General features: G+C 54.9%; 2 protein-coding genes across 6 annotated transcripts in view; one reads left to right on the forward strand and one right to left on the reverse strand.

Annotated features, from left to right (window-relative positions):
- Window positions 1–2162: 2162 nt before the first annotated feature.
- Window positions 2163–25832, reverse strand: part of LRSAM1 (leucine rich repeat and sterile alpha motif containing 1) — a 29776-nt gene continuing 6106 nt past the window's right edge. For 2 of the 5 annotated variants that reach the window (XM_064393726.1, XM_064393725.1), the window contains exons 2-25: window positions 23013–23194; window positions 21975–22031; window positions 20466–20510; window positions 19951–20028; window positions 19110–19178; window positions 18476–18560; window positions 17193–17314; window positions 16060–16150; window positions 15080–15210; window positions 14477–14506; window positions 13768–13890; window positions 13543–13682; window positions 12959–13003; window positions 11932–12002; window positions 11063–11162; window positions 10302–10389; window positions 9615–9689; window positions 7970–8050; window positions 6099–6194; window positions 5479–5577; window positions 4331–4462; window positions 3862–3943; window positions 3558–3697; window positions 2163–3088 (exon numbers count right to left, since the gene is read on the reverse strand). In XM_064393726.1, the coding sequence (XP_064249796.1) occupies window positions 2963–3088; window positions 3558–3697; window positions 3862–3943; window positions 4331–4462; window positions 5479–5577; window positions 6099–6194; window positions 7970–8050; window positions 9615–9689; window positions 10302–10389; window positions 11063–11162; window positions 11932–12002; window positions 12959–13003; window positions 13543–13682; window positions 13768–13890; window positions 14477–14506; window positions 15080–15210; window positions 16060–16150; window positions 17193–17314; window positions 18476–18560; window positions 19110–19178; window positions 19951–20028; window positions 20466–20510; window positions 21975–22031; window positions 23013–23084 (2178 nt within the window). In that variant the 5' untranslated portion in view covers window positions 23085–23194 and the 3' untranslated portion in view covers window positions 2163–2962. Of the gene's footprint in view, window positions 3089–3557; window positions 3698–3861; window positions 3944–4330; window positions 4463–5478; window positions 5578–6098; window positions 6195–7969; window positions 8051–9614; window positions 9690–10301; window positions 10390–11062; window positions 11163–11931; window positions 12003–12958; window positions 13004–13542; window positions 13683–13767; window positions 13891–14476; window positions 14507–15079; window positions 15211–16059; window positions 16151–17192; window positions 17315–18039; window positions 18139–18475; window positions 18561–19109; window positions 19179–19950; window positions 20029–20465; window positions 20511–21974; window positions 22032–23012; window positions 23195–25832 lie in introns of those variants that run through there. The other 3 variants (XM_064393727.1, XM_064393728.1, XM_064393729.1) reach the window with 3 other exon arrangements.
- Window positions 2662–25832, forward strand: part of RPL12 (ribosomal protein L12) — a 31490-nt gene continuing 8319 nt past the window's right edge. Inside the window, exon 1 of the mRNA XM_064393736.1 lies at window positions 2662–2666. The gene's annotated coding sequence lies outside the window, so the exon portion shown is untranslated. The remainder of the gene's footprint in view (window positions 2667–25832) is intronic.

A 25832-nucleotide genomic window follows, 5' to 3' on the forward strand; every position in this document is an offset into this window, starting at 1 on the left:
CGGGGGCTCTCGTGCGGGGCAGCCGAGCGTCCTGCGCGCCCCAGGGCTGGATCCAGGCGGGTGCTGAGCCCCGGCCGCGGCCCGAGCAGTCCGTGACCCATCACCGGGTCCATCCACCGGGCTGGGGCGGGCTGGAATGGGATGGGAGCCCAAGCGGACCTACTTGAGGAAGACGAGCAGGAAGAAGGTGGAGACGATGAGCACGAGGATGCCGGCGGCGAAGCCGAGGCGCAGGTTCTCCATGGAGGCCAGCGGGGGCTGCGTGTCCAGCAGCAGCCCCCGGCCCAGCAGCCCCAGCACGAAGGCGTGCGGGGCCTCGGAGCCGCGCCGGAGCCCGCACGGGGACACCGAGCTGCTCACGGCGAACACGGGCGCGTGGGACGAGCACATCGCGGCCACGGAGCGCGACGAGCCCTGGCCGGGGTCCGGGGGGGCACCGCCGCCGTCCTCCGGCTGCTGCTCCCCCCGCGGGCCCGCGGTCACCGCCGGGGCCAGCTCGGGCAGCAGCGTCACCATCCTGCAGAAGGGGCAGCTGACGAAGGCCACGGTGGCGGCGCGACACACGAGCCTGCGGAGGCAGCGCTGGCACAGCGAGTGGCCGCAGGGCAGCTGCTGCGGGCCGCCCCCGGGCCCCCAGTACGCCTCGTAGCAGATGCCGCACTCCCGGCCGGGCTCGGGCCCCGCTGCCATCGCGCTCCGCGGGCACGGCCCGGCCCCGCCGCTTTTGAAGGCGGGGGGCGGCGATGGCCGGGCCCGGGGAGGGCTGAGGGGCCGGGGCGGCCGCCCCCGCTGAACTTCAGCCTGGCCCCAGCGTGCTCGGCGGGCGCTGGAGCGGCACGGGGAACGCTCCGCCTCCGCCGCAGAGCTGCTGCCCCTGAGCACCTGCTGCTCCTTCCCTTTCCCCCTTCCGAAGCCGTCATACTCCTGGCACTTCCCAAGCACGCTTTCCGTCGCTGTTAGTGAACTTTAGGACCAGCTGAGCACTGGGTACAGCAGCCCCGTCACGCACCCATGTCCCACTGCGCTGCGGTCTGTTTGTCACCCCGGCCCCCGGCACGGCCACCTCGGGGCTCCAGGGACGGACGGGGCTGCAGCCCCCGACCGCCCGGCACTGCTGGGGCTGGGTGGGACCCAAGGGTGCTTTTAAAATTATTATTTTACTTTTCCCCGCAGTTTCAGAAAGTGCCCGGAGTGATGCTCCAGCTGCTCTGGCCCCGGCGATGCAGGCAGCCGGCACTGCCGACGCTCCGGGAAGAGCCGGCCCCTCTTTGGGGCACTGTCCCCGAGCGGACCCTGCCCTGAGCTGCTGTCACCCATCGCCACCCCCGGCCCGGCCCGGCGGTCACCGGGATGGAGGGGCGGTGGGATGGGGGGCACAGGGGATGGAAGGGGGGTTGCAGCATCGGCCGGGTGTCGGGGCAGCCCTCGGGGCTCTCCTCGCTCTCCGGCCGGACCCGTGGGGTCCCCGTGTGATCCCCGAGTGCCCCGGGGAAGGGAGCGCAGGGGGGGTTTCTTGGAGATCTGGATGCACTGTCCCTGCTCCTCCCTCAGGTCAGGGCTTGTGGCTCCCTCCTCCTCCCCGACCCCAGGGAATGCCGAGGGAGAGGGAGCAGGGCGGAGTGAGGGTGCTCCACGACCCTTCCTGCCCTCATTCGGGCACCTCCCCAGGGCTCCCCTCCTCTAACCCCAGCACCAGCCGCTCCTGGTGCAGCCCCTTGCCCCTGCCCATAGGACTGCCTGCTCTGATGGGCAGCAGCAGCAAAACGTGAAAACAGAGGCTGGAAAAACATCCCCAGGGTGTTCCCAAGGCACCGGCCCTGGTGCTGTGGCACGTCCCAGGACACTGGTGGCACTGGGCACGGGCCACCTCCACGAGGCCACACACGTGTCCCACAGGGATGTTCTGCATGGGGCAGCTCATGTGAGGCAACCCAAGCGTAGGGTCCAAGGTCTCCCCTGCCTGGACATCCCTGGGGCAGCTCCACAATGAGCAACACCCTGGGTGAGGGCCCAGAGCCTCAAATTCTTCTCTGATGTGAAGAGGAGAAGGAGGAGGTGACACTGGGACAGCCGGGCATGTGACATGGACATGGGACAGGGGTGGCCCTGTCCCTGCTCCAGCCCTCGCCCCTGCAGAGAGGAAGAGGCAGCAAACACGCCCAGCAGAAACCAGCTGCAGTTTAATGGCTGCTCCTGGGGAAGGCTGTGGTGGGACCGGGCTCGTGGCAGCATTTTTGTATTTCAGGGTCAAGAGCCGAGGGACAGACAGGAATTGTTACTGATCAATGAAAATGGAGCGGGCCCCACACCCCAGGGCAGAGGCACCGTGGTCCTGAGCTGGGCACAGCCCCAGCCCTGCCCCAGTGCTGTCCAGTGGCAGCAGCACTTTGTGCTCCCTACCTGATCTGTGGGTAAGGGACCCACTGGGCTCCTCTGGCCAGGGCAGGTCCCTCCAGTCCCGCGGGTGCTGCTCTCTCCCCTGGCAGGAGCAGGAACCGGGGGCTGGGGAGCTCCTGGCTCTGCCTGCCTGAGGCTGCAGACCCAGACACGCTCCTGTGGGGCTCCAGAGCAGAAGCCCCAGACCTTTGGCATGACAGAGGTGCACGGCAGTGTCAGCACATGATGAACCGAATAATCCCACGGGAAATTCCACCCCGCGCTCCGGGCAGCACTGCTGGAAGCATTCCCCGTGTCCCTGCGAGCCCCCAGGGGCCGTTCTGACAGCAAACACCTCTGCCAGAGAGGAGGAGCCACAGCTGCGCCCGGTTTGTCACCCAGGCAGGGGACGCAGGGCGGGCGGGCGGCAGAGGGGATTCATTCCAGGAGCCCCGCCGGGGCTGAGAAGGCACCGGGGAGCTGGGAGGATGCCGGGCACAGCAGCGGGGAGGGCAGCGCTGGCCGTGCTGCCGGGGCTGTTCACGGGAGCGGAGCGGGGCCAGCCCCGGAGCGGGGCCGGGCCGGTCTAGGCGCTCTGGAAGATGCGGACGCGCTGGGCGATGTCCTGGCGGCACAGGGGACACGAGTGCAGCCGCTCGCAGCAGCCCCGGCAGCAGCAGACGTGGCCACAGGGCAGGAAAATCATCTGGGGCTGGGGGAGAGACAAAGAGGAGGCACGGAGAGTGCTGCTGCCCCTGAACCCCGCTCCCGGCACGGGGGAGCTGGGGATCGCCCGCGGGTCTCAGCGTGCGGGCAGAGCCCCGCACCCCGACCGATCTCCGTCCCCCCTGGGTGTGCCTGGGCTGTGCCGAGCAGGAGCGCGATGGGACGCGGGGCGGGACACGGGGGGCTGAGCTGGGCAGAGCTGAGCTGATCTGAGCTGAGCTGGGCAGAGCAGCCCCGTGAGCGCTGCCCACGGCCTGTAGGGGAGCTCAGCGAGCCGCTCCCCATCCCCGCACGGAGCCCTGCCCGTCCCTGCCCTGCTCTCCTCTCCCCCAGCCCCGCTGCGATGCCCAGCCCGGCTGTGCCCGGAGCGGGATGAGCAGCGGGGCATTGCCAGGCCCGGGCAGAGCTGCATCCCGCGCTCCCTGCCCGCACAGCCCGGGCGGTGAGGCTCTCACCTCCTGCTCCATGCACACAACGCACTCCGACTTCTTCTCGTCCCACTGCAGCTCGGGGGCCGTGGGGGCCGGGGGCTCCTCCAGGGGAGCGCTGGGCTCCGGGCCCGCAGGGAGCTCGCTGTCCTCTGCCCCCCGCAGCTCTGCAAGCACAGCCAGCTGAGTCCCCTGAGCGCTGCCCATCGCCCCGCAGCCCTGCCTGCCCTCCTCACACACCCGCAGGAGGAGTCTGCCTCACAGAGCTCCCTGCTCCACACTCAGGTACCCGCTGAGAGTGTGAAATGTGGCAGAAAAGAATGGGAGGTACCTGGGATGGTCGTGGCCACAGCCAGGATCTCCTGAGCCCGCCTGAGGATGGCACGCTGCAGACCAGCCTCTGTCACGCCGAGCTGTGGGGCAAGAGGAGGGTGTTTGCCCCAGAGGGACAGCAGGCTGATGTCCCCAAGGGGACACTGAAAACTCCTCCTGGGCATTGCTGGCAAGACATGGCCATGCCAAGGAAAGCCCCTCTGCCAGGCACCAGGAATTTCTTGGTGCTATTTCTACTACAGAGAGCATGTGGAGGATGTTGGAAGATGGAGCCAGGCTGCAGCTCTCCCTGCAGGTCTCTGGAAGAGCCACTGGCCCACAGGGACAGACAGAGCAGCAGAGGCACCTCTCCTTGTGGGGAGGTGACCCAGCAGAGCACCAGCCAGACCTGCCAGGCACAGCTGGATTCTGAGCAGGGACAGGGACAATCCCTGCTGGTGCTGTCCCACACTGTGGCTGTGCTGTACCTTCTCCAGGTCACTGGCACTCATGGTGCCGAGCGTTTCCAGGGATATTCGGTGGTGAGCGAAGAGCGGCAGGTACTGCTCAGCAGAGAGCTCCAGCAGCAGGGTCACCAGCTGCTGCTCCAAACCCTTCTCCTGCAAAACATGGAATGAGCTCCCAGACTGTGCCCCTGAGGCCAGGCAGCAGGGCTGGGGCTGTGCTCATCCCTGGCCTGCCCTGCTCCAGCTGTGCCACATCCCAAACACACGAAGGCCTGGAAGCCCAACAGCTGGAGCAGCTCTACCCCAGGTGTTTTATGGGCACAGTTCAAAATGTTGAGGTTTGGGAATCATTGAATATCCTGAGCTGGGAGGGACCCACCAGGATCATCCAGCCCAGCCCTGTCCCTGCCCAGACCTCCCAGCAACCCCACCCTGGGCATCCCTGGCAGCGCTGGCCAAAGGCTCCTGGAGCTCTGGCAGCCTCGGGGCCGTGCCCATTCCCTGGGGAGCCTGGGCAGTGCCAGCACCCTCTGGGGGAAGAGCCTTGCCCTGAGCTCCAGCCTGAGCTGCCCTGGCCCAGCCCCAGCCGTGCCCTGGCTCCTGGCCCTGTCCCAGAGCAGGGATGGGAGCTGCAGCCCCAGGGAGCTCCCCTCACACAGGAAACAATGCCTCTGCCAATCCATGTCTGCAGCAGCCCCTGCTTCGCCAGCTCAAGCCAATCTGCAGCACAAGCAGAGCTCAGATCTGTCTCCTTGTGCCCACCCTGAGAGGATTTCACCAGCACAAAGCTCAGGCCATTAGGGGCAGGAATGGACAGGAGCTCCTGCACTCAGTCGTGTTTGAAGGGGAATTTGGGGAGCCAAGCAGAGCCCTTTGGGTGCTCAGCTGGAATGAGAAGCCCTGCCTGGAAGGTACTCAAGAGTTCTCTGTTCCTGACCAGCAGACTGGGGCTGGGACAGCAGCTCCTGCTGGGAACAGCTGAGGTGTTGGCTCCAGAGGGACCCGGCAGCTCCATCCCCAGGCAGGAATGAGGGAGCTCAGAGCACCACGGGCAGCACTGGATCTGAGTGAGGGGTCTGTGACCTGCTGCCAGCCTCAGCTCAGGGGACTGTCCTCGCTCCCCCCAGAGCAAAGCAGAGCCACAGTGGGAGCAGGAGCAGCAGCAGCACCTGGAGTTTCAGGGAGAGGGGCTTCTGGTTCAGCAGGCGCTGGTACTGGATCAGCCAGTAGTTCTCCTGCTTGGTTTCACTCTTTGCCTCCATTTCCAGCTGAAAAACAAACTCATTAATTTAGCAGCCCGAGGGGAAATGGCCAGGGGGGATCAGGGATGGGTGTGCAGGAGGGAACCCCCAGCCTGGGCAGTGCAGGGCCCAGCCAGAGCACTGTGAAACTGTCACACAGGATTTCTGGTTCCTGCAGGCTGGCCCCACACAGGGCTGTGCAGCTCCATGCTCCTTTGCCCCAGGCCTTGTGGCTTGGTCTCCTGAGGCTCAGGAGAGCCTGGAGATCTTCAGGGTTGCAAGGCCACAACTCCCATCCCTTGTGTTCATCCTGCTGACCACTCCCTGCCCCGCAGGGTCACTGGGGGTGATGATGGTGCCCATGCTGCACCAGGCAGTGCTGCTGTGCCCCCCAGGTTTACATTAGCATTTCCTGAGGCTAAATTGGCTTCTGGACCTGGACACAGCCCTGCTGTGCTCCCCTTCACTCCCACACTGAGCCATGGACTCTCCCTGCAGCCAACCCAAATGCTTCCTCACCCACAGCACTTCATGAGGGGCTCCATTACCAGGATTTGTTGCAGTTCTTCCTCCCTTTGCTTCTTCTCCTTGAGCAGCTGCTGCAGGAGGCAGCTGAGTGCCCGGCGCTGCTCCGTGACCATCTCCTGCAACAGGAGAGCTCTGGCAGCCACAGCCCACACTGCTGCCACCTCTGCTGCCAGCAAAGCCCCTGCCAGACCACACCAGTCCCCACGCTGTGCAATCCCTGTGCCCCACAGCACGGATCCTCTCCTAGCACCAGAGCAGAACCAGCTGACCCTGCCCCCTCAGCCCTGCACAGCCCACCCTGCCTGCAGCAGCTCCTCCTCACTGCAGAGCTCAGCCAAAATATTCATGGTACCCCTCCTTAGAATCATGGACTCTTAGACTGGTTTGGGCTGGAAGGACCTTAAAGCCCATCCAGTGCTGCCCCTGCCATGGGCAGGGACACCTTCCACAAGCCCTGTCCAACTGAGAAAAGACCACCTGAAGGCAGGTCTGAAATCCTGCAGGTAAGCAGGACAGGTGAGATCCCCTTGCCTTTGGGATGCTTCCTTTCACTGGGGTCTCATCCCAAGCACACCAGGGCAAGGCCAGGTGTCCCTGCAGCCACTCCTTGGCAGTGGAGAGTTAAGTGGCTCAGGAATGTCCCATCGTGTGCCATGTCTGCAGCTTTGGTCCCAGCTCACCCAGACCTGAGCAGAGGCCAGTGGTCACCAGCCACAAGGGCTTCAGATGCCCATGGACAGAGGGACAAGGATTCTTGTCTTGGGAAAACCTTCATTGATCACAGAATCACAGACTAGTTTGGTTGGAAGGGACCTTAAAACCCATCTTGTCCCACCCCTCACCACGGGCAGGGACACCTTCCACTGTCCCAGGGGGCTGCAAGGCCTGTCCAGCCTGGGATCAGCACTGGACCCTGCACAGGAACAGCTGCCCCTCCCAGCCAGCCCCACCTCCAGGTGACCAGAGCTGCCTTGCCCTGACAGAGGCAGGAAGCATCAGCACCTCCAGAGGGAGAGGGACAGCACATGACAGGAGGAGCTGCTCCAGCCCCAGCAGGGACCCTCTGGGGGGCACAGCACCAAGGGCAGGGGGATCCAGGCAGATCCAGGCACTCAGGCCTCGTTCCTCAGCTCCTGGTGCAGAAGCTGCAGGGCAGAGCCCTGCTTCCTGCACTGCCCTGCAGCTCCTATGCTCACCAGGTCACACCAGGCCTGCCCTGCATGAACTGTGGGTGGTCCCCACCCTCTGCCCTCCAAGAGCACACAGTGACACAGAGGAGCTGAGCGAGTCCAGGCAGCACAACCCAAACCTGACACCTGAAGGATCCAGGACGGGGCTGGGAGGCACTGCTGCCTGAAGCCAGCACTCACCACTGCTCTGTGACTGCCCTGGCTGTTTGTCACCGATTTTGGGCTGATTAAACAGGTGACCTGACCTGGCACATGGCACACAGAAGAAAACAACTGATGCAAATCATCACAAAACAAAATTTAAAGCCAAGCTGCTGAAGCTAAACCTGGCATTCCTCAATGTGTGATTGCTGAAGATGTCAAAACCAAAACACAACACAATGCAAGAGGACATGCAATGCACAGCAGGCAGGTGTTTTTGGGACAGCAAACAACTGGATTGCAAAATCCTTCCCCACCCAGCACACCTGGAACTGCCCATCCCTATCAGGGCTCCTCTGGCTCTCTGCTGAGAATGCCTGGGGATGTTTAGGAGCAGCAGTGATGTCCCACATTCCCAGGACACACAGGGGTTGGTGTGTCCTGTGCAGAAGGACTTCTGACCAAGCATAAAACCATCTGGAAAGTGCCAGGAGCAAGGGAAGCAGGTGGAGCAATCCCAGAGCAGGGAGGGTGGGGGGCAGCCCCAGAGCCCCACGTACCTGCAGCATCTCTGTGTCCAGTTCTTGCCTCTTTAACTCCAGCTGTGTCAGCTGCAATAACTCTGTTTCTATTAATTTAATCTAAACAGAAGATGAAACATTTTTTACTGACATTTAAAATGGCTTTAATTGATGCTCTTTTGGGATGAGGCCTGCCTGGGAAGGGCAGCACTGCAGAGCACCCAGAGGTTGGGGGGAGCTGCTTGTGCCCTTTGCTGATGTGTGTGCTGAGGGTCCCTCTTCTTTTACCTGAGGAGCTGTGTTCCCCCACTCCAACTGTCTCTCTACTCTGAGCACCTTCTGCTCAAGTCTGGAACCTCACACTGCAATCAGTTTGTGCACCCAAACCTTTTGGAGCCACTCTGGAATGCAGAGCCAAGGCCCTCCCAGCAGCACAGCTCAGACCTCAGACTCCTGGGACAGTGCCCTGGTTTCCAGGTGCTCCAGCAATCCCAGAACTTTCAGTTCTTTCAGGTGGGGCAACTGAGACACAGAGAGGTGAAGTGAGTTGCCCAAGGTCCCACAGCAAAGCCAAGATGAGAGCCCAGCTCACCCCTCTGCCAGGCCACCAACTGTCCCCAGGCCACGCTGCTCCTGCTGACCCCAGGGCTCTGCCCCTGCAGCACGGGCTGGGAGGGGCCCAAAGGTGAAAGGTCCAGCCTTGGCATCGAGGAACAAGCTCCCTTTGTTCAGAGAGCAAGAGGGAGCAAAATGCAGGGCCCTCATGGTGAAGTCAGGCAATGATGGGGAGCTGCCAGACAGGTCACAGGCTTCCAGCACAGACTGGTCACTGGGGCTCTCAAAGTATCCAAACCCTCAAGTTTATCCACCAAAGCCTCAACTGAGGCTTTTCTTCTGTGGCAGATCAGGAGAGGGAAAATTCTGGAGCACTGTGTCAGAAAACAGCAACCCTCCTTCCTGCATGCACCACTGCTGCCTTCCCACCTTCCTGCATCATCCCCTGCCACTTTTCCATCATCCTCCATCCTCCCCTGCCACTTTTCCATCATCCTGCATCATCCCCTGCCACTTTTCCATCATCCTCCATCCTCCCCTGCCACTTTTCCATCATCCTCCATCCTCCCCTGCCACTTTTCCATCATCCTCCATCCTCCCCTGCCACTTTTCCATCATCCTGCATCATCCACCACTACTTTCTCCACCAGCTCTTGCCCTTCCTCCCAACTACATCACTGCACCTTCTGTGGAATGGAGCTCAGAAAGGCAGGCTGGGAATGGGAAAGAAAAGGTGAATTGATGGTTTAAGGTGCAGCTCTGATGTGCTGGATGGAGATGCAGTGGGCTCATGTGGAAGCAGCAGCCCTGCCAAGTACACAGCCTGAAGGAAATCAGAGGTGCAACTGCAGATCACCCCCGGAGCCAGTGCAGGTGATTGAAGGAGTGGCAATGCCATCACCTCCAGGAATCTAAAACCTGCTTTGACACTGCCTCCTTCATAGCTGGGAGGCTGGAGTGTAACCAGCACTGTCTAACTCCCTGTCCCAGAGCTCTCAGCAGCCCCAGAGCTCTCCATGTCCTCACACCCTGCTCTGTGTCCACAGCACTTTGTTCTTCCTGCCAGGGTCTCACCAAACAGCAGGATGAGCTCAGGAGCTGGGTGTTCTTTCCTCTGTTGCTGACTCACCTGGTTCCTGATCTGCCTGTGCATAAGATCCTTCTTCACCTGGAGAGCTTCAAAGGCAGTTTTCTGCATCTCAGTCTGAGGGACAGGCAAAATCCTGCTTAGTGAGGTGGTTGCTGCAGTTGCTGATGGGCTCAGAAGCTGCAGCCTTGCAGGGACTCAGGTACAAGTCCCCGAGTGGTGCTTGCTCTGAGCAACAATGTCCTGAAACACAGCTGAGAGCCCAACAGGTAAAGCCCACCCTGGAGACTCACAGAGATCTATTAATTCAAACATTCATCTGCAATGCTCTGTGTGACCCCACCTCTCCTTTCCAGCAGCACTGAGTAGCCAGGCTGTGTTGCAGGACACAGCTGCCCAGCACTTCTCAGAACAAACTTTGAAAATGCCTGTCCCAAGTCCACCAGGAAACCTGCCAAAAGACAGGACTTCTGTCTCAAAATCCCCTCTTAATCATTGTGTCAGTTTTGCTTCCCATGGTCCGTGCTTGCCTTTTCTGAAAATTTGCTGTCTAGATAAAAAGTAATTTTTTTTCAACCACCCAAGTTAGTTTGCCAGAAGAGCAGATATTTTCAAAGTTTAGCATGTTAAATAAAATCCCTTCTGCATGCAGCCCAGCCACTGCTGCTCCTGTGACCCTGGATCCTGCCCTCCCTCCATCCCCCATGACCAGTTTGCTCCTTTGCCTACCTGCTGCAAGATCTGACTGACAGCTTTGTTCTGGTCCAGCTGCTGCCAAGCCAGGATTTGCTGGAACTTCTGATCCATCTCAGCCAGGCTGCAAGGAGATGGATGTGCCATGGAGTTAATGCTGGGTCTGGGACTCACAGGAGAAGCAGACAGTGGGGAATGCAGGAGGAGGAATTTCTTACTGAACAGGGGAAAAGCAGTGGCACTGCACAGCTGAAGGCCACAAATTTAACACCTCCTTCCCTACACCCAAACCTGCACCACAGGCTCCTGTGGCCCTGCTGAGCAGGTCACAGGCTCACAAGGCTGTTTTGGGTCAGTGACAGAAATTGCCAGACTAAAATTTCTCATCTTGTTGTAAACAGTGAGCCAGGATGCTCAGCAACACTCGTGTACTACTTATGCACACACAGCACCCTTGAGGCAGCCTGGGAGGTGAGGGGAGCAGCTCTGGGCTGCAGTTTGGCACTCAAGTGCCTTAAAAAACAGGAGTACAACTGGTCCAACTCCATCCTGCATATTTAGCAGAATGTATAAGGTAAAATAAACAGTGCAGAAAAGTGACAGTTCCCCCAAAGTGTGATTAACATGCAAATTGTGGTTGTTAGAAGGTGGTTCATTTAAGGGAGTCTGACAGTTTAATTTGCACTTTCCCATGCTGTTACAGCAGTCCTGCTGCATTCCAGCAGCTCCAGGGGTTCCTGGCATACTTATGGGAATGACACTGCTGAAAGAAAGGGATTTCACAGCAGCCCCAGCACCTGGAGCAGGCCTGGCTGACGAGGTCCTGCCGGCGAGACTCCGAGGTCACCTGCAGGAGCTTGTTCTTGTAGGTCTCAGCAAGCATCTGCTGCATGGCAGCTGGGGACAGAGGGCACAAAGGGGCTGTCAGTGCCTGCCTGGCCTGGGTGTGCAGAGCAGGACTCACCCACCACTGCTGCTGCAACCAGCAGTGGCTCCTTTCTCATTGCTCTTGCTCTTCCCATTTCACTGATTCCAGAGCACACCCACCCACCTTCAGTTCTTTGTTGGGAAAAGAGCTGAGCAAACTCCACTCTGCCTGTGCCTGCACCTCCTCAGTGCTAAGAGAAGCCCAGTCCCTGCCTACCAACCCTGAGATCACAGAATCTCCTGGGAAGTAGGAAGGAACTCACCAGCATCACTCAGCCCAGCCCCTGTCCCTGCCCAGACCCCCCACCAACCCCACCCTGGGCATCCCTGGCAGCGCTGGCCAAAGGCTCCTGGAGCTCTGGCAGCCTCGGGGCCGTGCCCATTCCCTGGGGAGCCTGGGCAGTGCCAGCACCCTCTGGGGGAAGAGCCTTGCCCTGAGCTCCAGCCTGAGCTGCCCTGGCCCAGCCCCAGCCGTGCCCTGGCTCCTGTCCCTGTCCCAGAGCAGAGAGGAGTTGGGCTCTGCCAGTCCTGGGGGGACTTGAGGCTGTTTCCTCTTCTCTTGTCCCTTGTTCCCTGGGAGCAGAGCCTGACCCCCATTTGGATACACCCCTGTTTCAGGGAGTTGTAGAGAGTGAGAAAATCCCCCCAGAGCCTCTTCTTCTGCAGGCTGAGCCCCCTTAGCTGCTCCTGGTGCCCCAGACCCTTCACCTCATCTCCCCAGAGACCTGGCTGGACTCACAGGCCACTTCCCTCCTGCGCAGCTGCTCCGTCTCCTCCTGGGTTATTGCCATCAGCTGCTCCATCCTGATTCTGCCAACAAACAACAATTCAGCCACTCCTTCAGAAGATTCCTTTTCCTCTACCCACCCAGCTCAGAGTCTCAAGGCTGGGCAGGTTCACCCTGCTCAGGAAAGCTGGGCTTATCAGAGGCACCAAAGCCTTGGTGATTTTTTGGTGAAGAACCTGTAAGTTTTATGGGAGAAACATTTGCTCAACACCACGGAGACAGTGGCTTTAGACAGGGAAGTTGATTTTTCTGAGAGACAGAACATCAATACAACGTGCAAATGCTCTCCCCAAACAATGTCAGACCCTTCCCTGCCTCTCCTTTCTGCTGAGGCTGGATGAGCCCCACAGAGCTGGCCCAAGTGAGCAGTGTCACTGCAGGGAGCAGCCTGGCCTCCCTCCCCACCACCCCTGTCCTTGTTCCAGCACATTTCCCCCACCATTTACCAGGTCAGGAGCTGGTGTGGCTGGGGAACAGCCTGACAAACAACTGGATGATGTTCACCCAGTTCACTGGGCCACAGCACAGCTGGCTGAAGGGAGGGGGCAGCTCACAGGCAGGGCAGAGCTGGGGACAGTCACTCTGGTGTCAGAGTGTTGGCTGAATGGCAGATTTGCTTCCCACCTACAGCCTGAATACATTGCTGGAACACCTTCATAACTGCCTTGCTTGCCAGCAGATGGAGGATCTCTGTTGGTCCTTGATACTGAATACAGAGTTCTGTTCCCAAACTCATTATTTAGGCCCATTCAGGGACGAAAAAGAGGTAAAATCACCCTGTGAGTGGGTGTGCCAGACTGGGTAAGACCAGGCACATTGAGTCCAGTGTCTTGCCTCCAACAGTGACCAGAGCCAGCTGCAGGTATGAGATGAACCTCACCTGACTTAGGGTATTCAGACTGTGACTCTGAAAGGAAGCTCCCAGCCCTCTTCCCAGCCTCTTACCCCTTTTCCAGACAAGTTTGTTACAGAGGCTCACCTCTCATTCTCCAAGGACTTCAAAATGTCTGAACTTCGTTTTTGCCTAAAAAAAAAAGATAAAACAAACGGTTTTCATCAAGCTAAGTGGAACATCTGGTCCCCAAGAGGGCAGAATTACAGAGTCACAGAATCCTGACTTGGAAGGGACCCAAAAGGTTCACCCAGCTCCAGGCCCTGCACAGGACAACCCCAAGAATCCCCCCATGTGCCTGAGAGAAAACAGCTTTGCTGTCATGCACAGCAGAGCAGCTTTCAGCAGGCTGGGCACCTTCCATCAGCACCAGCTCACATGGAGATCCAGCACACAGAGGCAGGGCCACCTTAACACTTCAAATTTGCACCTTTCACGAGAATTCAAATTTCTTCCATAGCACTGCAAAATCCCAGCATTACACATCTGTGAAACAGTTTTTATAAGATGCAAACTCCATGTGCTTTAAATGGGTCTTTGTCAGTCCAGGAGCTATGGCAGCTGCTCCAGACATTGATCCCGACCAGGTCCGAAACACTCAGGGGGGAAATGAATTGCTCAAAACAACATGACTAAAAAAAAAATCAGAGCAAAACCCCCTGGGACCTCACCTCTGGTTGTCCTCCAGCAGCTTCTGGATCCGGCTGGCAATGCCCTGCTCTGTGTCCTTCAGCTGCTGCAGCAGCTTCAGCCTCTCCTCCTCCAAACAGCGCTGGTGCTTCGACAGACCCTGCTCCAGCCTCTGCTGCTCCTGTCCAGAGCAGCGAAACCAGGAGAAGGTGGTGGGCTTGGGGAAGGCAGTGGGTGCCCTGGAAGGGCCTGCCCAGCACACCCACCTCTCTCACTGTCTGCAGGATCCCATCCTTGTGGCTGTTGAGCTGCTGCACCAGCAGGGCCTGCTCTCGCTGCCCCACGTTCAGGCGCCGCTCAAATTCCAGCTTCTCCTGCGTTTTTCTTTCCTGAGAGGAACCAGAAGAAAGATGAAAGACAGGAATCTCCTTCCCCAGCAAGAACATATTCTAGCAAAAAGGTAAAGCAAGGGACAGGAGACCCTTGCAGAGAAGAAGGGAAGCTAAATGGCAAAGAGGAGGCTTGTCTAGGGGAGGGGAATGTTCTCTCCTCAGGAACCCAAAAAGTGGGAACCAGAAGCTGCTGCTCTCTTTGTAACCATCTCCAAACTCTTTCATGTCATGGAGCTGAATTCTCTGGGCATTGACTGATACCAAATCAGCCAATACAAACACGTGCAGGGAAGCCCAAAATGCAGGGTGGGTTCAGCTCCACATGGCACAGGACTCCCTTGTCTGAAGGAAGCAGCCAGCTCTGAGCAGCTTGAGCCAAAGGCAAAGGGGGAACTGCAAGGAACTTCTGGCTATTTCAAAGTGAGCCTTGCACAGGGGAGGAGACAGCGACCAGGGAAACAAAAACAACAAACTAAAAGTGCAGCCAGGTAAGGGGAATGAGAAACAAAATAAAAAGATGGAAAACAAAAACCAGAAGCAGACCCATGCTGCAGACAAAGCAGTTGCAGGAGTTGATCCTTACCTTCCTCTTCTCATAATCCAAGAATTTGTTCTGAAAAGTAAGTAATATCAGCAATTTACTCCCAGAAGTACTTTTCTGTAGACATTATTAGTGCACAGTACAGCCTCCCCTAACTGTGAGTGAAGACATCAACCAAAGGCACAGGAACACAAGCCCCAAGTCCAGTCACTCAGGCTTCTCCAGGGGCAAAGGCATTGACTCTGCACTTGCCAAAGAGCACAGGAATCAGCACAGCTACCACAATTATTGGCCCAGCCTCCCCTTTCCCAGGTAGGGCTGAACATGTCTAGCACTTGGTTGGGAAACACAAGGCTCTTCTGCAGTTTGCTGTTCCCCCAAAAACACACTGCACACTCCATGTCCCCCTGTCACCCCTGTCCCTCAGCTCCATCACTGCTTTCAAGGATGGAGACAGTTCTTTGGGATGTGTCTGAGGAAGGAGATGAGTCAGCCTTGCACACACTGTGCCTGGCTGCTCCCTCCATCTCAAAAGACACAACTCATGGAGGGGAGGGTGACGAGGGATGATGAGCCAAGTGCTGTGAGATGCTTTGGTGGAGCACAGAGACAAACCCCAAACCCCCTGGTGCAGGGGAGCCTCACCTGCCACTCACTCTCCTCCTCCAGGTACTTTTCCACTGTCCTGTCCACCCCATCCACTGAAGTTCCTCCTCCATCGCTCTCCAGCGTGGGCACCAGGTACTGTGAGGGAGGGTAGTATGCAATTCCACACTCTGCAAGGCACCAGACACAAAATAAGAACATTTGAGGCTCAAAGATCTCCTTGGCACCACGGCTGTGAGCTGGCTGCTGTGTGGGACTGCTTCCAGTGTGCCCCTCTGCCCACACACCAAGGAGTGCCTGGCAGGGCTCCTCCAGCTGAGGCAGGATGGACAAGGAGCTCTGGGAGGAAGGTGGGGCCACTCCAGCCCCACCAGGACAGGGATCTGCTCAGACAGAAACACATCCTGCACACAGGTGCAGGCCTGGTGACTTCTGCAGGGCTGCAGATGTTACTGCCCAGACCAAAATCAGTTCTGACTGTTCTGTTTTTTCAGGGAATATCCCAATGTCTGGCAAGGCACTTTCCCTGCATAAAACCTCCACCAAAACTCCCTGTCTGTATTAAACACAGTGTCCACAAACTCCCAGTATATTATCTGTGAGTTTGAGTTCTCCATCTGTTTTCCTGATTCTCCAAACAACCTGCAGGGCCCAGGTCCTTCCTCAGAGAAAATGAGGGCAGCAGGGACCTTGAGTGACTCCTGAGTCTCTCCCCTTGTCCCAAGGCAGTGACAGCTGGACAATGCCTAATCCTGCCACAGGAGGAAATCCAAATAAGCACAGGAGGTGCACTGACCTCTCATGGCCACTGAGACAGCCTGACCCAGCCACTCTGATGTTTAACAAACCACTCTGCATTGCAGTGTGCCAGGGCTCAGGGAAGGACTCCTTTGTGCTGTTTGCCAACAAAGACAGGTAACCAGGTGTGCAGGGCCACCAACCACCCCAAGCAGGGCCCACACACTGTCTGTCCTTCAGAAATGTCATCTCTGGGCACAGCCCAGCTGCTCCTGGCTTACCTTTGCAGAGGAACTGTTGGATGGCCTCCGTGCCTGCACTGCAGATGTCAGGGGGTGGGTAGGTCATGGCAGAGGCATCCAGGGTCAGCGTCTCCAAAACAGAGCACACAGAGCTCCAGGTTATTCTGAGTCCAGCTGCAGTTGTCCTTGCAGCTCCCCAAAATCTTATTCATATTACCCTAAATCCTGACATAAATGTGAGGCTGCATTGAATCCCTGCTGGGTGTCTGGCACCTTCCAGAGGTGGCTCCACTGTCCCTTATTTGGAAGTTTCTGAGCTGGCCATTCACTGAACATTCCCCTCATGCAGGCACTGGCACCTCATGTTTAGGTACCAGAGGTCAGAGCACTTCTCAGCTACAGACATTCCCTGTTCCATGTCAGGAGCTGAGCGTGGAAATGGGGGTGATACCAGGGCATGGAGAGGAGTCCCATGAAGAATGAGGGGAAGAGCCACTTGTCTTGTCCTGCTGTGGCCACCAAAGGACCCAATGCTGCCTTGTGAAGGGAAGGGCAGAGCAGGAAGGCCTAGAAAGGAACCACTTTGCACAGGGGCAAAGCTGCCTCAGCTCAGGCTGTCCTCATGAGAAGTGAAGCAAAATGCTGTGTGTGAGATAAGAGAGCATTTATTCACACCTTTCTGCTGGTGTCTGAGCCAGCCCTGTTGCCTCACACTTGCACCATTTAGTACTGACAGGTTTGGCAGCCAGAAGGCAACATATCCCTAACAATCTTGCTGCTTTTCCCATTCTGAATGTGCACTTCAGAGAGCCATAAACACATCAAAGCTGATAACAAGTTGGAGATCTGCCAGGGTGACAAAAGCATGATTTGTGCTCTTAAAGACAGCCCTGGCAGGTAAAATCCAGGGGTTCACTCTCTGGGGATCACTTTTGTCATGATTAAATGAAAAAATTATCAGAATTAAATGGCAAAATTATCAGATTAAATGGTAAAAATGATCAGAAAAGACCAGAGCAAGTACGTAAAAGTCATTGTGGACAGTGTCAGCAGCCCTGTTACAATCCCCTGCAGCGCATCCTGCCCAGACCCTACACAAATCATTCCCCTTGTGGGCTGGATTTCTTCCCAGCTGAGGGAAGCAGCTGGAGGGGCTGGCCCAGGGCTGGTACCTGCAGGCTGCGGGCGTGGGCCAGCCCCCGGGGCAGCTCCTGCAGCTCGTTCCCACTGACGTCCAGAGCCCGCAGGCTCCGCAGGCCGCTCACGCTCCCGGGCAGCGCCCTCAGCTTGTTCCCTGCAGGACACAAAGGCAGAAACCATGGAACCACAGAATTCACAGAATGACAAGGTGGGAAGAGACCTTCAAGATCATCGAGTCCAGCCCAGCCCCAACAGCTCAACTGAACCCTGGCACCCAGTGCCACAAACACCCAGGGATGGGGACTGCACCACCTCCCTGGGCAAGGCCAGTCCAGAACTTTGTCACTCTTTCTGTGAAAAACTTTTTGCTAACATCCAACCTGAATTTCCCTTGGGGCAGCTTGAGGCTGTGTGCTCTGGTTCTGTCAGTGCTGCCTGGAGAAACAGCCCAGCCCCAGCTGAGCACAGCCACCTTTCAGGAGCTGTAGAGAGTGATGGGGTCACCCCAGGTCTCCTTTTCCAACCTTCCAAACCAGGAGCTAGCAAGCTCATCTGTTCCAACACCACCCCATAACCACACATACAGCTCATTTCCACAGGGATGGGGCTGTGCCAGGTCACACAAGGACCCAAAGGATGGCACTGCCCACCAAGGGCAATTTGGGATCCAGATCTCCTTCTCAGCTGAGGTCACTGCTGCAGGCTGGATCTGTGCTCTTTATCAGGAAAATATTTGTAACATTCTTCCCTTGGCCTAAGTCCCAGGGATGGGAGGAAGGGGACCAAGTATGAGATGGCACACCCTGGGCTCAGAGCCCAGGTGCTGCAGACAGACAGACAGACAGACAATGACCTGAGCTGCCCTTCCAAGCTCCTTACCCTCCATTGCCTTCCCTGTTTCAGTAACAGCTCCATGTAACTAAATCTCCTTTTTCTCCCAGATTTATGGCACTGCAGAGCTGGAGAATGTCCAGGAGTCTGGAAAAGAGGTGTGCTTGGGCTGTGAAAACCTGTGGGGATACACAGGCTCACAGGAGCCAGCTCTGGGTCTTGGGGGATCCAAATATAATTCAGTTTATCTGGCGGAGTGCTCTGCTTGCTTTATGGAGGCTGAGGCTTGGGGCTGACACATTTTCTGCTTAGATCATTTCTCCTGCCTTGCCAACTATTTAAATTCAAACCTTCCTTGTGTTCTTTCCCAGCATTCAGAGTGTAAACCATATGTGCTTGTCTTGACTGAAAGGAATAATTGCTAATGCAGCTCAACATGACCAGAAAATAAATGTGCTTTGCCCAGAGCAATCCCATTCCATACCTTTCACATTGAGAACCTGGAGCTGTGCAAGGTCTCCTATAGATTGTGGAAGGCTTTTTAAAAGATTCCTTTCAAGGTTTAGGACCTAAGGTATTAACAGAAAAGATATTCTAAATATTCATCCAAGTCTCATGTCTTCTACACATCTGTGCTGCTGGGACTTTCAGAACAACTGGATATTGGTTGTAGATAGCACTTTCAGGGTTAAAAAAAAGTGTATTTTCCACCAGCTCTGGATAAAGGGCATGCCAAGCTACCAGGGCAGTGAGAAACTCTGCTCACCACCAACATCTGCTGCTGGATCCAGATGCAGGAACTGGGAATTGGAGTGTCCAGGGCAGCCCTCCCCAACTCCAGCTCTCACCTAGAACTGTACCCTGAACAGAGAGTGCCCTTAGACACCGCTCTGGGTTCTCAGCATAACCACCCCAGGGAGAACAGCAAAACCTGAATGTTTGGGGAGATGAGCAGGACTCTGCTTGCTCAGAGCATCTGCATGGCTATGGGAGCCACTTGGGCTGCACCAAGCTGGAGAACATAACCAAGCCTGGCTTTTCCTGCTTTCTCCTGCTCCTTTCCTCCTTTTTTCCCATGCCCTGTGCAGACACCTGGAATGCAACTGCAAATCTTTTACCTGAAGAGCTGTCAGCTGACCAATATCAGCAGGAAGTGATGCCAGCTGGTTGTCATGCAGATCCAGAACCTGGAAAAGCAGATGATGTCACCAAACAAGGTTGGGAACAAAAGTTATGAATTATCTCACAATGAAAATGACTTTGCTTCCAATGGGACTTTGAAAAACAGCTCAATTTTTCCAGGGGACATGGGTACTTAATTCTGAGAGGTCTTTTGGAAATTCAGGCATCACTAACAAACAAGAGACAAGGGAGAGCAGTGACTCTGAGGAAGCTGTCCCACAAAACTGGAGGAGCCAACTGGATAAATCATCCCCTTGGAAGCAGGCTGGCAGAAGGAATTTCTGCAGGATCAGTGAGCTGAACTGCTCCAACAGCAGTGCAGGGAGAGGGTGGGACTAGACCTGGAGACCTCCCTCCCTCCATGTGGAGCTGCTGAAATGACTCTGCCTCCTGGGGAATCCCAGCACGAGGGTGATACAGCCCTGTACACCCATCACCATTTCCTTCCCACTCCTGTGACCCTCCAGAGCAGGGCAGAAATGGATCTACCCCACAACACACCCAGCTCTGCCTGACCACCACCACAGTGAGGCTGCTGAGGGGGAAACTGTGGGATTCTGAAGGGGATAAATGAGTGTGGGACTGATGGTGATGTGACACAAACCACTCGGTGACTGCCAGCCTGGGAGCTGAACCCAGAAAAGGCAGGTGCCACACTTGGTACTGATCCCTGCAAAGCCAGCCAGCCAGAAGGGATTTACTTGGGCTGGTATGTTTTAGTGCAGCTTGAATCCAAGGAATACAGGCTGCAGTTGAACTGTTAAGAATCACAATTACCTTCAGAGTTATGAGACTCAGGAGGCTGCAGGACTTTGGAACTAAAGATGTCAGATTATTGGTATGAATAATCAGCACCTGGGGAGGAAAAACCCCATTGTCACATAAACACAAGAGACACCAGAACAAGCATTTTGTTGGGGTTGAACTGGGGAGGCTCAGTACCTTATTCAGTATCATATAAAACATTGCAGTAGGAAATGGATTGTCAGAGAAGGTCAAACATTTTACATGAGATCTAAACCAGAGCCCAGTTCCTCACTTGAGAAATACCCTTAGATGGGCTAAGACAGGAACAAACACCTGCTCTTCCCTGGCAGAAGTTAACTTTAAAAAACAAAGGATTATTCTGACTCAAACTGCTCTCTATGTAGTATCACACAGGTGGACAAATTCCTGACAAGAAAACTCCTTCTGGACTACCATAAAACAACCACATACAGTCATATGAAACATGACAACTCTAGTTAAGCATATTAATAGAATCATTTAATAATTTCTGATTACAACATTACCTTCTTTTGCAAGACCTTGCAAGTTGCAAAGGCCCCATAAGGAACCTAAAAACAATAAAAAATAGTAATGTCAGACTTCTCTTTTAAGCAGTTCTACACTGTCCACCTGTAAAGTGTGAACAGCTTGACTAAAAATAAAAGTGATGCTTAAAATCACTGCCCTCTGATTTGGGCCCAGTACTTCCCAGGGAACTTCCATTTCAACAGCTTCCAGTGGCTCCCCATGACACAACAGAACAGCCACAGAACAGGCTGAGGCTTAGGCAGGAGTTCAAGCCTTGTGTGATTTAATACTCATTGTGCAGATGAGCTCAGGCAAAGGTTCAGCTTTCTCATCACAGAAATGCATTCTGTGGTTTGGCAACCTCACAACCACACTGCAGTGTGCTGAGAGAGGTGAGCTGGCAGGACACAGTGTCCCTGATGTGCCAGGAGAGGGACAGGCACACCAAGAAGATGCCAGTTCAGTTCCTGCCAGACACAGCTGGGCACTGTGACCCTTCCTGCAGCACAGAACCAGCAGCAGCCTGTCCATGGTTAATTGTAAAACCAAACTGATGTCTCACTCCATTTATTGAAACAACAATGAAAATGAAACAGCAAGACAGTTTTATGGTCCAAAAGGAGCTGCCAGGCATCCCAGATGAGCTGTGGCCCTGAGTGGAGCTGGATGGGTGGATTCTCTGTCTGCCACCCTGCCACACCCAGGCTGTCCCACACAGCCTGCAAACCCACACAGAGCTGCTGTTGGCTCCTGAGCTTGGAACAAAACATCCCAAAGTCTCAGCAAAGCCATTTCACACTGCACAGCAGGCAGCTCTCCTCTCCAGGATGGTGTCAATCTCCACATTTTGCTTGGCAAGGGCATCCTGTATTCAGGATCAACATTTTGGAAGCACGAGACAAGGAATAAAAATTAAAAGTGAGATGGAAATGGATTTCTGCCTGAGGCTGCCAGCAGGAAAAGCTGTGTCTGGGTGCCTGGCACTCTGTCACTGCCTGCCCACACAGCAGCAGACAGATTGCTTCTCTTTTAGCTGGTTGTCATAAAAGAAGCCAAGCTGGGAGTGAGACTTCCATCCTTACCCAGCAACTTGGAAACAGGGCTGGGATTTTCACCTACACAGACAAACAAGCATGGGTGGCAGACAGCTCTAAGATTAGAAATACTCAGCCTTTGGCAAACCAGTTCCCTCAGGACCAGCAAAATTAAGCCATGAGGTCCCCAACTAGGGTCAAACAAGGTACTGGTGGAGGGTATGAAACCACTCTGCCCTTCTAAAGGACTCCACGACAGAAATGGTGTTGAAGCATGAGACAGGACAGGCAAACTCCCACCAAAAAAAAACAGGGAAGAAGCCCCCAGCTGAACGCCAGAGCTCAAGAGATAGAGGAAAAGGTGAACCAGCAAAAATTTCTGTCTCAGGCATGAGAATAAATCTGACAGCTGGTACCAAGAAGCAGAGAATCAGAGCTGTGAGTGAAGACTGGAAGTTGGAGAGGACATACCTCTGAGAGCTCACATCTGGATATGTCAAGGGTGTCATCAGCACCAGCTTCTTTTGCCTGGAGAGGGAACAAACACATCCAGAGAATCAGACCACGCAGAAATACAGCACCTCTTGCTGTATTCCAGAGAGTCCCAGAGACTTTGTGGACTGCCCATCCCTGGCAGTGCCCAAGGCCAGGCTGGACAGGGCTTGGAGCAGCCTGGGACAGGGAAAGGTGTCCCTGCCATGGCAGGGGTGACACTGGATGTGCTTTTAGGTCCCTTCCATCCAAACCAGTCCGGGATTCTGTGGTTCTGTTCCAAAGTATTTTCCATGTTCAAATCAAGTCCATGCAATGCTGCTGCTAAGAGCAATGGACCTGGACAGACACCACTCACCCATGTCCCCAAAGCCACTTCGAGACACCTCTGGGTCACTGCCAGGGATGGGGACACCACCACTGTCCTGGGCAGTCTGTTGCAATGTCTGACAATGCTTTTCAAGAAAAAAAGTCCCAATATCCAACCTGAGCCTCCCCTGGCCCAGCCTGAGCCGTTCCCTCTCCTCCTGTCCCTGTTCCCAGGGAGCACAGCCTGATCCCCCTGGCTGTCCCCTCCTGTCAGGAGCTGTGCAGAGCCACAAGGTCCCCCCTGAGCCTCCTTTTCTCCAGGCTGAGCCCCTTTCCAGCTCCCTCAGCCCCTGCTCTCTCTACCCCAAGAAATTCCCTGAGGTACATTAGGAAGAAAACCTGCTACCTTAGTGGGATCAGGAACACAATTACTGCTCGTGGAACGTGGTTACTGGTCATGCAAGGATGTACCAAACCACAGGGAGCCAGGATCAGGCAAACACAAATGACCCTGGCAGTGTGACCAGGCACATTTGGTAGCCAAGGACCAGGCACAGAGGACAGAAATGACCCTGGCAGTGTGACCAGGCACATTTGGTAGCCAAGGACCAGGCACAGAGGACAGAAATGACCCTGGCAGTGTGACCAGGCACATTTGGTAGCCAAGGACCAGGCACAGAGGACAGAAATGACCCTGGCAGTGCTTACCAGGCACATCTGGTACTCGAGGCGCTTGCGAGCGTCGTCGCTGGGTTTCTTCTTCCTGGAGAAGAGAGGCATCCTCAGTCCTGCCCCTGCCTCTGCCCAGGGCACAGCTGGTCACTGCACAGAGAGGCTGAGGGGTCCTGGGCTCTGTGCTTGCTGGGGAGCCTGGGCTGCAGAACTGGAACCTAAGTTGGGGGAAAAATGAAAAAGAAAGTAATTGTGTCAGTAATGAAAGAAAATAAAAATAGATGTCTTTGTTTAGCTGGATCCCATAGGCAGTTCCAGCACAGGGAAGTACAAACATGGGGCACTCAAGCCCTGCTGTGGTCTGAGAAGGGTTGTTTGTCTGGGTTAGCCCTGGGATAGGCACAGAGACAGGCTGCTGAGGGACCAGAGAAATGCAGGGTTCACTCCAGGAATTAGAAATTAAAAGGCTGTATCAAGAAATCAAGTACCAGGTGTTGGGAAGGATGAAAGTTTGACAAGAAAGTCTCACAGATATGTATGCTTAGCAGAAAGATTTTTGAATGTAGAAGCTGAGGAAGGAATAGAGATGGAAGCAAGTTTTGATATAGAAGAAAAGAATTGCTGAGCCAGTCTTACTGGATAACCAAGGAGGCAAAGGGTATGTTAGTTAGAAGGGGGTTTTTATGACTTAGAGCAAAGGATAAACCCACCTCAAACAAGAAGATGTTTTTACCAAGCAGAAAGATAGCACAGGCAAACAAGTCAGCAAATGTTGCAAGTAGAAAAAAGGTCTCAGAATTTTCCACTGCAAGAAAACTGAAGAACAACTTCTAGCTTAAACTGTAATGTACTAACATTTAGTGATTGGAGAATACTAACATGAATATGGTAATTGTATTAGTTATGATAGGCTATAGATAAAAGTTAAGGTATAGATTGGTTCTACTGTATTAAGATGTTCAGCAAAGAAAAGTATATAATGAATTTGTAACCTAAACTCAGGGTCTCCAGGCCTGCCTGCAGCTGCAGCTGACAGCTCTAGGCACAGGCTCTGTCGCCCACGACCCTGGACTGCTCTAACATCTTGCATGGAATAAACTGCGTTTTGGAAGAGCCACCTGGAGTCCTGCATCTCTCATTTAGGCTCTTACAGTGGCGCCCACGTTTTAGTTGGCAAACTCGGACTTATTAGCAGTAAGAAACCTCTCGGTGAACTCAGTAAAAAGCGGCCGCACGGATTAGGCACCTGAAACGAGGGTGACCGGGGCCCGGACAGCAGCCCAGCAGTCCCAGAATGGGGGTTCCCATCCCCCCTCGCGAAATTAAAGAACCAGTTTTACACAAGAGCATCCTCCACGGCCCGGCACCTATCCCTGTGCAGCGGCGCCGGCATGCCCAAGGTGCCCTGGAGCCGGCAGCCCTGCGGGGTCCGGCCCGGCCACTTCAGCCGCGGCTCGGGCGGGGCCCGCCGGGTGCTGCCCGCGATCGAGGAACCCAAGGCGGTCGAAAAGGACCAAGACGAGAGCCAGAAGATGACTCCTCAGAGGCAGCGGGACCTGCATCTCATCGCTGCGCAGGTCGCCACTGGCACCAACAACCACTGAGGGAGCCAAAAAATCATCCCCCAGATCTCCTACTCCTAAAACTAGCAAAGCTTTGGAGAACATTGCCGATGTTCTGCAAAATAGACAAGCTCATCGCTATATTCCACGTAAACCTTTTTTCCTTGCAGTTCTAGGAGAAACGCTGAGACAGTATAGCCTCATTTTCCAATGGGATTCCTCTCAAAATGATCCTTTGTTAATAATTGAATGGGTTTTTCTTTCTTACAGGTCACCAAAGACAATCTTCACATCTTTAGAGATGATTTCTCAAATTATCATTAAGGGCAGAGCAAGGCTTCTCTCTATAGCAGGTTGCGAATTTGAAATAATCTATTTACCTATGATTAAATCGTATTTTGATTGGGCCATGCAAAAGTCAGAAGATTTGCTCTATGCCTTGTTAGATTTTCCAGGTGTTTGCTCCATTCCTTACCCAGCACACAAACTGACCAAAGCTAAATTGTGCTACAAAGACAAACCCCTTATCAGTGAAGAAATTTTAGATGCAGTTACTCTTTTCACTGATGGGTCAGGACAAACACACAAAGCAGTGATTACATGGCAGAATAAAAACACTAAATCTTGGGAGCAAGATGTTCAAAAAGTTGAGGGTTCTCCTCAGATTGTTGAATTAGCTGCAGTTGTAAGAACATTTCAGCTCTTTCCTGAGCCCTTTAACTTAGTCACTGATTCAGCATATGTTGCTAATGTTGTTAAGAGAATTGAAGGGTCTGTTTTAAAAGATGTTAGCAATGACACATTGTGTCTTTGGCTTACCTGTCTTTATCAAATTTTGTTACACAGAACTAATCCTTACTTTGTTGCTCACATTAGAGCTCACTCTGGTCTCCCGGGATTTATGGCAGAAGGGAATGCACGAGCTGATGCATTGGCATCAGCAGCGTGTGAAGAGGGAACTGAAGGAGACGTTAAAGATTGCACTTCTGTGCTTCCTGCAGCTACCTTACCTAACATTGTTGAACAAGCTAAATTGAGTCATGCCTTTTTTCACCGAAATGCACAGGCACTCAGACGAGATTTTCACATCTCCCTAGAGCAGGCACAAGCCATTGTACGGGCTTGCTCTGACTGCCAGCTTGTTCAGCCTATCCCTTCTATGGGAGCAACCAACCCAAGGGGGTTGGAAAGTTTGCAAAAGTGGCAAACAGATGTCACAAAGTACTCTTCTTTTGGGAAATTTAAAAATATCCATGTCTCTATTGATACATTTTCAAAAGCAGTTTTTGCGTCT

This window comes from Passer domesticus, chromosome 18 (genome assembly GCF_036417665.1).
Source record: "Passer domesticus isolate bPasDom1 chromosome 18, bPasDom1.hap1, whole genome shotgun sequence".
Lineage (NCBI taxonomy): Eukaryota > Metazoa > Chordata > Aves > Passeriformes > Passeridae > Passer > Passer domesticus.